At 40.7% G+C, this 16,447-nt stretch overlaps 1 protein-coding gene across 2 annotated transcripts in view; it reads left to right on the forward strand.

Annotated features, from left to right (window-relative positions):
• Positions 1-15,826, forward strand: part of RAD51 (RAD51 recombinase) — a 37,259-nt gene extending 21,433 nt beyond the window's left edge. For both annotated transcript variants that reach the window (XM_069105750.1, XM_069105751.1), the window contains exons 6-10: positions 3,171-3,265; positions 11,229-11,342; positions 11,982-12,111; positions 12,550-12,671; positions 13,880-15,826. In XM_069105750.1, coding sequence (XP_068961851.1) covers positions 3,171-3,265; positions 11,229-11,342; positions 11,982-12,111; positions 12,550-12,671; positions 13,880-14,003 — 585 coding nt within the window. In that variant the 3' untranslated portion in view covers positions 14,004-15,826. The remainder of the gene's footprint in view (positions 1-3,170; positions 3,266-11,228; positions 11,343-11,981; positions 12,112-12,549; positions 12,672-13,879) is intronic.
• Positions 15,827-16,447: the final 621 nt, after the last annotated feature.

Genomic DNA, 16,447 nt, shown 5'->3' on the forward strand with positions numbered 1-16,447 from the left:
TTATAGAGGCCTTGGTGGAAGGCTTTAAATTGTAAGCCTTGAGGAGTTTCTGTCATGTCTTAAAGTAGATAAAGAGAGTCATTGGATCCTTGTGAGGCATAGGTTCGATTATTAATCCTAAGAAACAAGAGCACGAAGCTTCTGTGTAGTGTTTTCAATACTAACAAATTAGCTCTGTCAGTAGTAACACCCTCACTCCCCATCCCAAACCAACTCCCAACCTGTACATCTTAGTATTTTTTGGTGGAGTCTTTGCTAACTTAAAAAAATAATGTACTAGAGGGGAAAAGTAGCTAAAAGAGATATGGAGGATGAGCCGGAGAGCACAAAAAAGAAGTTAGGCGGGTCTCAAGCAGGGGGATGATGTAATCCGGGCCATAAATGAGGAGGCTTGGCCTTGACTAAGGAGAGCAAAGGAGCAGAGACTGGGAATGTTTTGAGCTGTAGGAATAGGAGTGAAAAAAATTCAAGATGTGTGTCCTTGTATTTTCTCAGTAATTTAGGGGTGAGGTACTCCAAAGGAAGAACTGCTCATAATTATGATACTGTAGTTAACAAAACATTTTTCTTGTGCCAGTGTTACTTATGGTTAGAATTGGAATGTGCCGGGGAATAGAGAAACAAATGCCATGAGTATCCTGTTTTTATAAAATCTATTTTTAATATAATGCGCATCTGTTTGTGCCCAAAGTACACCACCACCAAGAAGTATAGGCGGTGAAACTATAAGATTGATTTCTGTAAACCACACAAGAAAAGTAAGTCCTCACCTCTTAACTTAGCTGTTTTCAGCTTACTTAAAGGTCATTTTGAAACTGGAAATTTCTCCCCATTATTTTATTTGTTACACAGCAAAAGTAGTCATTTTCTCTGGAATGACAGCAAAATGAGGAATTTAGTGACAGTATGACCTTCAAATTCAAAATTTATTTCAGAATTAACTTCTACTGCTCATTTGATGAGAAGAGCCTGGCCATTTTTATTTTCCCTCATATGTGATTCTGAGCAGGAAAGGGTTTGGGGAATGGAGGGAAGGAGAGCTGTAGAAAGCCTTGAGAATAATTCAGAGGGACTTGAGGAAAAGGAACAAAAGCAATAGACACTCTTGTCATTGCCCAGGTGCCATTTGGAAATTGGCAGCTGGGGGGAAATAAAGCTGTTTAAAATGACACCCTTAATACCAGGGTACCGTTTATAGGTCTTCTGGCATTATACGTGACCTTTTAAATAGTAATGTTTTCCCCATGTTGTTTTGACAGGGATTCATGCAGAATAAATATTTAGAGTACAGTACACCCTGTCCATGGTTGCCATGGCAACCAAGCGTGTCATGCTGACGTTCTAAAGTTGTATAAACAGAATCCCAGGCTGGGAATGTTTACCGAATGGTCAGCTCATGTCTGCCAACAATAAAATGAAGCAAAATTCTCTTGTAAACATATCCTGTCTATAAAAATAACAGAATACTCACAGACAACTGAATACCTCACTTCAAGTCTTTGATTTTATCCAAAGAAAATGAATGCTGAGACCTTAGGTAAATAATAATGGCTGTTCACATTTTTGGAGTAGTGTAAGAAATATTATTCCCATTTTGCAAATGAGGGAAATGGAGCTTAGGTAGGGGAAGTGACCTGACTGTGGCCATGCAGCTGATTTGTCTCAGAGCCAGGGAAGCAGCACAGGGCCCTGGAGAGTCCAAAGACTAGGTGCAAGTCCCACTCTACCACTTCCTCTGGGTAAATTTGGACAAATTGCTCTCCTCCCCATCTCTAAATCTAAGGTCCGATGACTCCCAAACCACATGGCTCCTTTCTTTCCTTCTGTCACCCTTCCAGTAATAGAGGGCATGGATACTTGTCCCCAGATCTTTTGAGCATTTTTTAATGCTTTCTTGGTACTTTACTTTCCTCAGCAACTTAGTGACAGGAGAACCTGTGGGGCGAATGACCCCTCTCTTACTGTGGGTAAAAGTGGTAAGCTCCAGTTGAGGTAGGAAAATGGACAGACTGTTCTTGTTTTTACCATTGGAGCAACTTCAGACTTCTCGGAGATACTATATTGTTTGGCACAACATGGTAAGGCAGGTGTAGAGAGTTATAGAGATGTACCCTGAGTGGCCCCCGAGTCAGTTCTGGATGGCACTGTCTATGGCACCTTTTCTCTTCTTGTTCTCTTCTTTTCTCCCCCTCCCCACCTTTCTGCTCTGCCTATATTTTCAGTTGTTCTGTTATTGTTTCTTAAGACATTTCTAAACCCTACTGGGGACTGTTCTTACCAAACTCTGCTCAGTGGAGTGGAAATAAACGTTGTAGGGTCAGTGACATGCACTAGACACATTCCTAAGGTGCTGTGCATAAAACCAGTTATTGCATGATTCAAAGGTCCTCAAATCCCCAGAATGAATTTTGGAGAGATGGTCTAGGAGTAGACCATGGCCTAACCCACTCTCCTGTTATGTGGCCCCAAACTAGCCCAGCCTTAAATCAAACTGAGGAATTTTAAATTAATCTCCTCTGCAATAACAACATTTATACTTTACAAGATTTGTGATTTCAGTAAGCAAAAAAAAATCTGTGATTTTCTTTATACATGTTTTCCTTGCATTGACACAAAGTGTAACAAGCTCCTTAATGCTTTATGACAAGGGTGGGGAACCTGCAGCCTCAAGGTTACATGTGATCCTCTTAGTCCTCAAATGTAGCCCTTTGACTGAAGCCGAACTTCACAGAACAAATTCTTTTATTAAGGGGGTTTGTTCTGTGAAGTTTGGCTTCAGTCAGAGGGCCGTATTTGAGGATCAAGAGGACCACATGTAGCCTCCAGGCTGCAGGTTCCCCACCCCTGCCTTACAAGATGGTTATGAGTTACCATAGCCAAAACAAATTCATCACCTGCTGGCCATATAGTTGACGAGTCTGTCAGAACTGCGCCAGCCACAGGTCCTCCGATGGCAGGGCTCTGGGCCCATTTGAGAAATGCTGCACTGTCAGTCACAGTCTTTAAGAACTCAAGTGTAGCTTCACCAAGAAGAGTTGTATGTGGTTCTTGACAATTGGTACAAGACATTAATAAGCAGTAGTGGTTGGCTCCAGGCAATTTAGTCTCAAATATCAGAAATAATTGGCTGTAGTTCATTCTTACTGTTGTTTACTTTTCATTTTCTTTAGCTCCCCATAGACCGAGGTGGTGGTGAAGGGAAGGCCATGTACATTGATACTGAGGGAACCTTTCGTCCAGAGCGATTACTGGCAGTGGCTGAAAGGTAGGCTGCTGTTCTGAAGGTGAGGACTGTCTGCCTGTGATATTTAGCATCTTATTAATCACTGGGATTGATTCAGCTGATCTAGATGGCTAGGTCCTTTGGCTTCCCTTAACTTCTCTAGAGGTATCCCACCCAGAGCTGTTCAGATGTTGTTCCTTTTTTTTTTTTAAAAGCAATTGGGGTTAAGTAACGTGCTCAAGGTTACACAGCCAGTTATTTCTGGATGTGGTGCTAAGTATCTGAGCCCGGATTCAATCCCCAGGTCATCCCAACACTGGGGATGATGCTGTTACTCGCTGAACCACCTGGCCGCCTCTTCAGATGTCATTCTTGGTATGAGAGGATGACTTACCCTATAAAATAGGTGGGGGTTTTTTTCTTTAATCAGGGCAACTCTGCTTTTCAGCTAGAATCTTCAAGTCAGCTCACAAGCTTATTCCACCTGTCGCCTAGAGTCTAATTCATGGCCACATCTAGGATCATTTTTTTCTTGTCACCTCAGGCCTTGAAAGTGAATTGGAATTCCTGTTACATGGCTAAGAACCACACATTTCCCACATTGATCCAAATTCAGCTGGTTACACCCTCGCAGCCGTGGGGTTTATAGAGAAAAGGTGACTGGAATTCCCTCTGATTTAGGGAGGGTTTTTAAGATGGTTTTTTTTTGTTTGGTTGGTTTTGTTTTTTCCCCGCTTTGTCTCTTAGTCCGAGCCTAAGCCATGAGGCAGTATCACTGAGGCACAAATTAACTGAGCTGTGGTTTCATCATTGTAGGCTCTTATCTCAAATACCACAATTCTTTACCAGGTCAAGAAACTAGGACAGATTTCCCCTTGGTGACTTTTGTTTTAGGGAGATGTATATTTCTGCAGTGAATCATCCTTCCAAAAGTGACAAGCACCCATACAGAAAGATCCTGCTCAGAGATTATAGTTGGAAAACTTCATTTTAGGCATCTGGAATTTCCGTTTAGCATATTATATTTTGTCAAATGTTCAGAAATAGTGAATGAAGTTTAGAAAATTTGTTCATCAGGACCATTTTTGCAATTCTGTTGCCTTATAAAATAATCCTTAATTATGAGGGGCACACGGTGCACTTGGCTTGGAGTAAGGCCAGAGACTTGGGTTTGAATCCTGCCTCAGACACTCAGCTCCATGATCCCAGTGAGCTGCTTCACCCCCAGTGAGCACCTAAATAGAGTCAGGGACATTTGCCACTTTTCCCAGGGTGCTTGTGCTCACTCTGTCAGCCTTAAAGTGCTATATAAATGTGAGCTTGTGGTAGTCATTCATATTGGTGTTATTGTAGTCATTCCTGCCTGTTAGGAAAAATTTTCCTGCTTGAATTTCATATGTATGTGTTCATTGTATATGTCTTACCTCTATCAGTAATAGTTCCTCAAAATGGGCTTTGTAAAGTAAGGCTTTCATAGCAAAAGCGTTGAGAGTGCCTTAATTAATACATTTGCCAGCACTGCTTAAGTACAACCTGTTATTTATGAACATTAACCCAATTCAGGCTATTATGGCATAATTTTCCTGTGTGGTGTGACAACTCTTTCTCATGGAACCACTGTGAGTTCTCTTTATCCAGAGAAAGAGCACCCTCTTGTGGTGGTAGAGGATGCTTATTTCCAAGAAGCCACTCCCAATTAAGGGGTTTAAAAATCATAGGTACCTGATCCTACAGGGAGGTGTAGGGGGTATGGGAGGGAGAGCAAGAAGAATGTTCTCCTTTCCCAGTAAACCTGCTGTGGCTCCTGTAAGGTGAAAATGTTCTCCTTGTGTTGATAGCAGTTTATCGCAAGTATTTTCTGAGCAATAAGGATTGCTTACTGTTTTATAGTAAACAAGAAGGAAAAGTAAATGAATGAAAAGACATTTAATACCCACTATGTGCCATTTGCTAGACCCTGAGAGAAAGCAAACATATACATCTGAATTTCATGAACAGCAAAAAAGAGAGCATTTTCACATACAAAATCAAACATTAAAAAAGATTCTAGATAAAAATGTGAATCTATTACATCTAACTTGTTCTCCCCCCCCACTTTGTTTTTAGTTTTCAACATTTACTTTTATAAGATTTTGATCTAAATTTTTCCCCCTCCCCAAGGTAGTATGCAATCTGATATAGGTTATACGTGTATGATCATATTAAACAGGTTTTCATAGTAGTCATGTTGTGAAAGAAGAATCAGAACAAAAGGGAAAAACCATGAGCTAGGAAAAAAGAAGAGAAAAAAATAGTATGCTTTGATCTGCATTCAGACTCCATAGTTCTTCTCTGGATGTGAATATCTGGCTCACCTTTTTAAAGAGTATTTAATAACTCTGACATCTTAAACACAATCCTTAAAACAAATAAGCTTTGTCAAGCAAAACAAATCCAAACATTTGCCATGTGTGGCATTTGCCAAAAGTGTACGTCTCACTCTGCCGCTTGGGTCCATTGCCCCTCCATCAGGAGGAAGCTGGCCTGCTCCCTCATTGATTCTCTGAAGTTGCTCTGAGCCAGTGCATTGAACAGAGTTCTGAAGTCTTTCAAAATTGTTTTTCTTCCCAGTGTTGACACTGTATAAGATCTTCTCCTTGTTCTGTTCGCTTCGAGTTCAGATAAGTCCTCTCAGATTTCTATGAAACCATCCCTTTTGGCACAACAAAATTCCATCACGTTCATATACCATAATTTAATGGACCATACCCTAATGGATAGACATCCCATTTATCCAGTTGTTTGCTTTAGCAGAAAGAGCTGCTATAAATATTTTTGTATGCATGTATCCTTTTTCTCTTTGCTTTGGCTATCTTAAATCTAGCCATGTTATCACTAGAGCAAAGGGTATGCATGGCTTAATTACTCTTCAGAGGAAATTACATTGTAATTGATAGAATAACACATACAGGGAAGGGAGTTTTGGTTTGGGGAGTCACAGGAATGGTAAATAGAGCCAAAGGGCAGGGGATTGTTAACGCTTTCAGAAGCTGTGCTAGTATGGATTTGTTTCCTCATCACAGCACAAGAGGTGGGAAGCTGGAGGCAGGTACATGCATGGTGGCGAATCAGAGCCACAGCCCAGGTGTCTGGGGTAGAGGGAGGGGAGGAACTCTGATACACTGGCCTGGGTGAGTGTGCACTCAGTGACCAAAACAGCTAGTACTTTGTTGTGTAGGGTCTCCAGGGGTGGGGGAAGCAACTCATTCATGTGTGTTTCTTGTCCTTGTCCTTCCATAGAGGATCTGTCTCTGATTCTTTTCATATTTCATCAATACCAGTGTAGTGCTTAGGTTGTCCATTTGTTACTAGTTACATGCCCAAAGGAGGTAGCCATCTTCTTTTCATAAATGCCTTTGAAATTTTTATACCGCCTTCAAACAAATCATAATTGGTGACCTCCCATGTATATCTGTCCACTGCCCTTTCACTCATCTGCTAGCTTGAGCCTTCTGGACTGTTTGTTGTTCTGTGATTGGCAGCACTAGCTTAAATAGAAGAATGTTGATGTTAAAAAGACATGCTTTGAAGCATCAGGGAGCACTGTGTGAACCTTGTAAGTGAGGCACAGATTCCCAGATGTTATCTGACCCACTCTCTGTCCTTTCCCCAATCTGAACCCAGCTTATTTGTCTAGCTCTAATGCCTATCTGGGAACTCTGTAGCAAGTGATGAACTAATCACTCAGTAGGTTTTCTCTCCAATTGCACATGTCATAATCAGGGCAGTAGGAATCTTCATCTGCTTGTCAATCATAGCTAAATAGCTGGAGGACCTCACCATCAGTAAGAAATCCAAGCACTTGGAGTTTCCCCATCATATCCGTTCCTCGGTATTGATAATCAGAGGATCATTAAACAAAGGGGCATTTATGTGGTGTTATCCATCATAGTTTTCAGTTTCGTTTTATTTTTGTTTAGCTTGGTAGGTATGTTTCTGTACATTTTTTTATTATTGTGAACTTGAAAAATATCAACAACTGTGATTCCTTACACAAAGGAAAAACAAAAAGGCTTCTATGATACTTTGGATCTACAATGAATCTACAGCCTGTTACTTTGATGTTCTTTTGTTTTCTTTTGTTATCAGTGTCATTATTCACGGATCTTCCCCCAAGAAAAGCTTTCTTAACAAATGTCAAGCAAAATAAATGTATACAATTGAACATCCATTTGAAGATATGCATCTCGTTCTGTCCCTTTAGTCCCTCACCCTTCTGCCTGCCTCATCACTCTTCTGCAGTCATGCTTGGTCATTGTGTAAATGATTTCCCTGGCTCTGCTCATTTCCATCAGTGGCATCTTATAATTATGCTGCTTCTCATATCAGCTGTGTGACAAACTTTGGCTTGTTAAAGGGAATTGCCTCTGAAAACCTGCCTGTTCTCACATTTTTTCATCAAGGATACTGCCAGTGTATGTATAGGCTATTCTTAAAAAGATTTCTTAGAGATGAAAAAGATAGGGTGTCAGTGGTTGCTAATGTCATCGGTCAATCACCAGGCATTTATTAACTGTGTCCTATGTGCCAGCATCTGGAATTAAGCTGCCTCTTTCTTGGATGGTTCTGTGTTATTTTGCTAATTGATGATTTTAATTGGTGGTCTTTAGGGTAAGGTACCGCTTCGGTGAATAAGGTCTTTAAACTAGAATGATCTTCAAGGAAATAAGGCACCACATGTAAATGAATAACTATTTCTATATCAGAAGAGAATTTGTTAGTTTTAACTCTTATGGTATCTATTTTACTGTGGAAATGGTTATGGTGGAAAAGTTTATAAGATTTGAAGAAACAGAATATGCCTCATTTTCCTTTGTGTTTAAAAGGAAGCAGTGGTATGCATTATCGTGATAACCATTTATTGAGCCTCAGACATGAACTTAAGTGTCAGGCTTATTCATCCAAATGCACACAGTGGGAGCCTTAAGCATGAATTAAGTCACACTCAAAAGCTGCAAAATCTCAAGTGCTATTTGTGCTTCTGAAATGAAATAAAGTCGATTCGTTCCCTCTGGTCACCCTCATTCTCTTTATTAATGATAGCTGGATTTCCTTCCAGCCTATGATAGCTTTAGTTTCTATCATGCTTAGGCTGTTCCTCTTCCCCTTTGGTTTGAGAACACTCTGGTCTAAAGTCTGAGAGGGTCCTTGGCTTCCGTTGCTTCTGAGTGACTACTTGGTGCAGAGTGATATCTCTGGATTCCCTTCTGGAGTAGTAGTTTAGGGATTTAGTCATGAATTTCAAAATTGTTTCTATTTCCATCTGTTGGAGGGGATTGGAATTTCCTGGCCTGAATTTCAAGCAAAACACAGCAGTACTTCTTGCCAGATCTGCCTCCTTTTGAAAGTATGCCTTTGGGTGTAATTAGTCCAGGAAAAATCTTTCCTCTGACCAGCCAGAAGATACAGCCTTTCAGACCAGCTGTAGAGTCAAAGAAGCCCCGGCTTCGAGAGCTCCAACAACCCCTAGGTGTACAGTGCTTTATGGGGGACAAAGTGCTTTTCTGTGCAGCCCCTCCAGCCTAACCCCCAGAGAGAGAGAGATTATAAGTACTATTTCCATTTGTCAGGTAAGGAAACCAAGTCTCAGATAGAGGAAGTAACTTGCCCAATATAAGAAGGCTAATGAGTGGCGGAAGCAAGACTAGAATCCAGTCCTCCTAACTACCATTCCAGAGCACTTTCTATACTTGGTTTAGAATTTGTATAGAAAAAATGAGATCAAAAGCCAAAGGACTGAATCGTGGGCTTTTAAAATGAGCTTTTGTGAATCAATTCTGCGGTATGAGGAATTCAAGATGAAAACTCCTTTTCTGGAAAGAAGCTTTAAAAAAAAAAGGAAGGAAAACCTGAATTCTTTTGGCTACTCAAGTCTAATTTTCTGAACTATCACTATCAGCAGTTTCTGCTTCTTCTGTTACTCCATTTTGATCACCTTCATGGACTTCTGAAAATTGAAGATTTCTCTGGGTTGTAACCTCTGATAGACCAATTTCTTTTCTCATGCTGTAGGAAAGAAGCAAGTGATGGTAAAGATTGCATTATGAAAAATGGCTCAACACAATATTGTAGATCTCAGGCTACATTCTTAGTTCAAATACCCGTGGGGGGTGGAAGCCTTCATTCTATAACATTTGAAAGGAGCTATTTCACAGCATCCCTGTGTGGATTATTTATTTTATAATCAAGTCAAATGATGTAGCAGTGCCAGCAGCAGCATGGGGTCATGGAAAGACCATAGGACCCTATAAGATAAGATAGCTGACTAGATGATCTCTACAGACCCTGAGGGTGCAGGACCAAAAAATAAGATTGAGCAAGCAGCTGACCAGTTGTGTCTCCTACACAGTGCTGAAAGTCCTGGTTATTGCAGAAGCTGGTGCTTCAAAATTTCTGGATCATGACCAAAATCCTCTTGGTTCCCATTTGCTAGATTTTTTTGTTTTAAGTTTTATTGGTACCTTTTGTTTTTGTATCACATTAATTTCTGAATATGCCCTCCCCTTCCCCAAAAACTTTCCCTTGTAGCAAAGATTATATAAAAAGAAAGAGAACAGTAAGCCCATTGACAAATTGACTGTGTCTGACACAGTTTGTGTAGCCATTCCTCAGGCTGTGGGAATTCTCACTCTGGCCACAGAAAGTGCCACTTGAATATTTTGGCATTTATGAAAATGGTCTTTCTGGCTTAAGGAGATCTATTGAATTTCTGTGCCTTTGGGGCTTTGTACCATAATCACTGCCCAACTCCCATCCCTTGTAATTAGAAAAACAATGAAGCAAAATTTACTGACACAGCAACTGTGTCTGATGGTACATGCAGTGTTCTGCATCCTTAGTCCACTACCTCTGCCCAGAAGCTGGTAGTGTGTTTCATCGTCTTCCCTGTAGGATCATGTTCTTTATAATTGTATATATGACCTGGTTCTGCTTGACTCTGATATTAATTTCCATTTAATAAAAGCTTCCCATTTTCCCCCAGAACTCCTCACATTGTTGTTTCCTAGAGAGCACTGAAATTCCATTCCATTCCATTCGTGTGCCATGGTTTATTCTGCTGTTTCCCAATCACTTGGGCACCACTTTGTTGCCAGTCTTTTGCTATAAATATCTGACCTGTCAGTCAACCAACATTTAATAGCACCTACTACATGCTCTCAAGGAGGTCACAGTTAATGGGGGCAACAGCAGCTAACTGCACGGGTGAGGTTGTAATCAAGACAAAGTGGAAAGAATCTGAGAGAGAAGGCACTAAGATTAAGGACTGGAAAGAGCTTCTCACTGAGAATCAAGGGAAGCCAGAGAAGGCTTTTTTTTTTTTTTTTAACTTCCTGGTCTTATATATTTGGTAGTAAAATTACAGGCTTAAACAGTGAGGCAGCCAGGTGGTACAGTGGACAGAGCATCAGGCCTGGAGTCAAGGATACCTGAGTTCAAATCCAGCTTCAGACATGAGCTGTGTGATTCTGGGCAAGTCATTAATCTGGCTCAGTTTCCTTAACTGTGAAATGGGTATAATAACATCTCCCTCATGAGGCTGTTAGGATCAGATAAGATAATTGTTAACTGTTTAGCACAGTGCCAGACACAAATTAAGCACTACATAAATGCTAGCTGTTATTATTATTATTTGAGGATTCTGAATTCGTTTCCAAATTGGTTGTACCAATTCAGTCTGTAATTTATTAGTATGCCTATCTTTCCATAGCCCCTCCAACATTGATTTGCAGTCTTTTATTATCTTTGCCAGTTTAATGAGTTGAGGTAAAAAGTCATACTTTTAATCTTAACATTAGAAATTTGGAGCATTCTTCTTTGATTAATAGTTTCCATCTTTCTTTTGGAAATGTTCTTATTACTAGGTTTAATTTGACCGTTTCTGGCCAAATGATCCCAGAGGCAGAGCCTAGAGAATCGTCTCTAGCATCTACTTAGTTTTTTAAGCCTATTCAAATGTTCTCACTAGGTATGGCCTGTCTGGCAGTGATGTCCTGGATAATGTGGCATATGCTCGAGGCTTCAACACTGACCACCAAACCCAGCTCCTCTATCAGGCTTCAGCCATGATGGTGGAGTCCAGGTACGTTTGGAAGCAGACGGCAATGATGCTCATGGACCTGAGGAGATCCAACACTAAAACGTGTGCAGATTGATCAGAGGCTGGGACGGGGGGCAAGAAGGAAGAGATCTAGGCCCAACTCTGCTGCTGACTTGCTGTGTGACCCACAAATGGCTGTCTTTAAAAAGGAGACCAAAACCGCTGAACTTACGGGGAGGAAGTAAGGAATTCAGGGAGCTAGGCGGTGCAGTGGGTAGAGTGCTGGGCCTGGAGTCAGAAAAATGCCTCTTGCTGAGTTCTAATGTGGCCTCAGACACACACTAGATGTGTGACCCTGGGCAAGTCACTTACCCCTCTTTGCCTCAGTTCTTCATCTATAAAATGAACTGGAGAAGGAAATGGGTCACAGAGTCAGAGAAGACTAAAATGACTGAACAACTAGAAATGTTGTATATTTATACTTGTGAGTATCAGTTCAGTGGAGGAATCTTGCACCACAACAACAAAGGCTATCTTTCTGAAGCACGTTTTTCCTTTCAATGGAATATTTATATAAATAACTGAATATGTATTTGAGATTTTAGGTAATGAGGAAGAAGACTGAACTAGACTTAAGCAAAAAGTGTGCTCTAGTGTATCTCTCTCTGTCTTGCCCCTTAGGTATGCGTTGTTAATTGTGGATAGTGCCACAGCCCTCTATCGAACGGATTACTCTGGCCGAGGGGAGCTGTCAGCCAGACAGATGCACCTAGCCAGGTTCCTTCGGATGCTCCTGCGACTTGCTGATGAGGTAGAGCTGCTGGGGCAATAGTGAGAGTGCACCTGATTTCATTCATAGTCTATACAGTGAGCCTGCCTAAGAGGGATGCTACTGCTACTAGCACTGAAATGCAAAATCCAGGCATTTTAAGGGCCTACTCAATGTAAGGCACTCAGCTCGACCCCCACAAGAGGCCTGGCACAAGCCCTGCTCCCAAGAAGCCTATGTCTAATGGAGCTGAAAGATCAAATACACAAGTAACTACGAACCTTCATTTTCCTACCTATTAGATGAAGAGAGCAGTGCCTTTTTGTTGGAGGGAGGGCCAGGGAATATTAATCATCTTTTTTTTTTTTTCCATAAAGAAGGGTTAAAGCTGGCAGAACTTTCTGGCAAGCATAGGTGTCCAGATGCCTACTGATGTTTGTGGTAACAAAAGAGACTTTGTGTTTGTCTTTTCCCCATCAGTTTGGTGTGGCAGTAGTGATCACTAACCAGGTGGTAGCCCAAGTAGATGGGGCCGCTATGTTTGCTGCAGATCCCAAAAAACCCATTGGAGGAAACATCATTGCACATGCCTCAACAACCAGGTACAGTAATGACAGATGCATTCACATAGGGTGCCTTCTATCTTTTTATTTTAATATTTAATTTTTTTCCCCAGTTATGTGTAAAGATAATTTTTAAAATTCCTTTTTTAAAATTTTTTTTAGTTCTAAAGAATACCTTCTTTTTTAAGAAAAAAAAACTATAAATTTAGCAAACGTTAACATGGATAAAAGAACAGAAAAAGGGAATTGTATGTAAAATTGTGACTCTGTTACAACAGTTTGTTTTTAAATATATATAAAAATTAACACTATAGTACCAAACTGCCCTGCTTATACCCCCCTTCTGACCTTCCCTTCTGTGTATTTTTTTTTTCCTTTTGGAGGGCAATTGGGGTTAAGTAACTTGCCCAAGGTTACACGGCTAGTTTTTTTGTGTGGGTGTTAAGTGTGTAAGGTCAGAACCAAATTCGGGTCCTCCTGACTCTGGGGCCGGCACTTTACTCACTGCGCCACCTAGCCACGCCCCCCCCTTCTGTGTATTTTGTAAAATGTTCCATAGATGCTCTTTTATTTTTACATCACATACCTCTCCCACAACTCTTTCCTCCCCATAGCCCTTCTGATAATTGTCATTTTCCCTTTTTGTCATCTTTTCCAGTCTGATGGGTATGATGTTCTAACAAGAGTTAGAACAATTTACACTTCTTTTATTGGCTATTTCGAGTATCTTCTCATATGGTTGTCAATAGCTTACATTTTTTTTGAAAACTAGCTGTTCGGGAAAAAATTTTAATTCAAAAAACTACTTGAGAGAATTGCAGAAATATGAAAGCTTACAAAAATCTTTTGGACTTTTTTTTTGTCTGTTGTTGCGTATTTTGAATCTACTATTACTGTTCCCAACTCAGCAGTTAATTAATGGGCTTTAGTTGGCAGGCACATTCTTTTAAAGGAAGGAAAGTCCCTAAAATTAAAGAATGTATGTAGATCTCTCATGCCTTTCCTGGTCAGAAACTGTTTTGTAACTTTAGCATTATTTCACTGTCCTGATAATCTACTCAGGGGTGACCAGACATGGTTTTTCCCATGTGTGAAATGCCTTTGTTGCTGAGGAATTAAAAAGTTCTCATATTCTCCCCCAGAAAGTATGTAAACCTCGCAAAACTTGAACTTTAGAACTCAGACATGACCTTTGAAATTTGGAATGCAAATAACGTAGGAGATTTGTTGTTTGTTTTTTCAATCAGGCTGTACCTAAGGAAAGGACGAGGAGAAACCAGGATTTGTAAGATATACGACTCTCCCTGCCTTCCTGAGGCTGAAGCTATGTTTGCCATTAATGCTGATGGAGTGGGAGATGCCAAAGACTGAGGCACTACTTTGATTTCGCTTATAAAACTCCAGTATTTCCTTATGAAGAGGACTGTTCCCTGATGTCCTTCACAGGCCTTTTCCTGTTGTGGCGGCCTCAGCAGAGACTTTCCGGAGACTTCCATGAAAACAACCATTGTATTTGCCCATCTTAAGGTATAAACAGGAGGCAGGTCAGCAGTCAGGAACTCTGATCTAAAATGCTGATTCCTTCTGAATTTACTGATCTCCGCGTGATTTCTCTTGTCCTTGAGGGGGGTGAGAAGCAGCTTTTCCCATAACAGTATCTTTAGTTGGGCATAAGATCCCCATTTGTCTGGAACCATTTTTTTTTTAACATGTGGCCACAACTGGACTAAGAACTTGAAAAAATTTGGGCTCTTCTCCCCATCTCACCCCACCCCTTTAAAAAAATTAAATGATCCAGGTGTCAAATAATCCCCTACTTATCCCAAGTTTTTCTCCTGGTCCTGTATCTCTGACAGTAAAATTCACCTGGAAGTTGTTAGGCATCTGAGTTGGTGTTGGGTTTTTGTACATAGGTATTGGTACCCATTAAGGGAAGTCTTTTTCTTTTAAAGAAATGAGTCTTGAGTAGGAGGCCTGGATTTATGAGGCCACTTGCTTGCAAGGTCCCAACTCAGCTCTTCCTTTACTGCTTATGGTAAAGTTCTAGGGTCTTGGGCACTTCAGGAGCCTTTGCAAAGGGATTTGAGCCCAAAAATACAATACATGTTGGAGATTGGATTTTTGAGGCCATCTTATGTTAGATAAATTGAACATCCTATGTTGAGGCCTTATGTTAGCTAAATATTGTAAGATAAATTTTCTCTAGCATCTTGCTGTTGATGTTATTTACTGCTTTGTTAAGTTCAATGGAAATAGGGTATATATTTAGGGTCCTGCTAAAAAATATAGATGATTGAATCCTATTGTCAGCAGCTATGAGGGAAATGGAAAAAGGGGCAGAATTCCTATCTTTATTTGGTAAATTGCTAGGGGTAGGGTAAGGGAAGAATGGACCATGATCACAAAATACGACTTTTCATTGGGGTGGTATGATGGCTGCCGCTTCCCCAAACTACAAAGGTTTTTCACTTCAGGTTCTGATATTTTTCAGTCACTTCTTTCACTTTACTTCCAGCCAAAGTAGAACCCCAATTTTCTGATTTTGGTTTTAAAAGGCTTGCAGTATGGGGGAAAGGATATATTCAGAAATGAACATAAACAAAATGCATCAATAAAATAATAGCTCCAATGACTACTTGCCTGTTGTCCAGCTTGGATTAGGCAGGTGGAATATCAGTATTGGGAAGAGACAAGATATTTTTTTCTCTAGAATGTAAGCTGCCCATTGTATAAATATGCCACCAGACCTATAATTTTACCTACATGATTGGACAGTCACCTTCACGAATCTTTTAAAATGTCACTTCTCCCTGGTCATGTACCTGAAAGGACTGTGCCGTATGGATAGGGAAACAAGCACACACAGCTGGAGAGACCAGGCATGCCTTGGCCATGACACTGTTGACATAGAATCTAGGCTCCCTGAGGAACTAAGGAGAGAGCATGAGAGGTTTATACTTCACTGTTGCTTCTGCTTTTGTGTCTTAAATAGACGACACTCTTTCAGACCCTCAAATGAAGCGCTTGGTTAGATCTCTGTTCTTCAGTATAAGGTGTCTGCATTGCTGCTTTATCTATACTTGCTAGATGCTTACCTACGTGATTTGTAAGAGCATGACCTCTGTAACTTCAGGCCTAATGTCTTCACTGCTACAACTTTTCGAACAAAATATTAAAATAATCTTGCCTGAAAACATTTGTTCCTAAAAATGCCTCTAAACTGCAACCCAAGTCGATGAAGCCAAGCCAGGTTGAGCCCAGTCATGTATATCCCTTCCCTCACTGAGTCATGGCCTACAGAAAGTCTAGGTAGTGAGAGGTCTGCTCAGATCCACGTGCTTGTACATAGGAGTTAAAGGGCAGACCCTGAATCTAGTTTTTCCTGACATAACTTTGTTGTACCACAATACAGATCATGCTGCCAAAAGAGGATCCCAGGAAAGAGTTAAGACAGATGTTTCCATTTGAAAGATAAGTGAAGCTTAGGAATGTGGTGATCCCCTCCCCAGGACCTATAGCCTGTAAAGAGGCACCATCTTAATGCATTTTCAGCTTTTCTGACAAAAGACCAGTGCTTCTCCTCACATTCTCACCCCCCTCCCCCGGGGTTGTGTAGCATAATGAAAAGGGACACTGCTTCACTGCTTCTGCTCAGGTCCCTTTGACTAACATGCTCTGGGATTGCCCAGGACTATTCAGAAAAACTGACTCAAGCCAGGACTCTTTCCCTTCGCAAACAGCTGAAAGTGCATGTAGACAGATGCCCTCATACACACACCCAGCATTTTTCATTTTTCTTCAAGGTTGAAGCCTCA

Source organism: Petaurus breviceps, unplaced genomic scaffold (genome assembly GCF_028583685.1).
Source record: "Petaurus breviceps papuanus isolate PSGF00001 unplaced genomic scaffold, PetGlider_PUasm1.0 77, whole genome shotgun sequence".
Classification (NCBI taxonomy): Eukaryota; Metazoa; Chordata; class Mammalia; order Diprotodontia; family Petauridae; genus Petaurus; species Petaurus breviceps.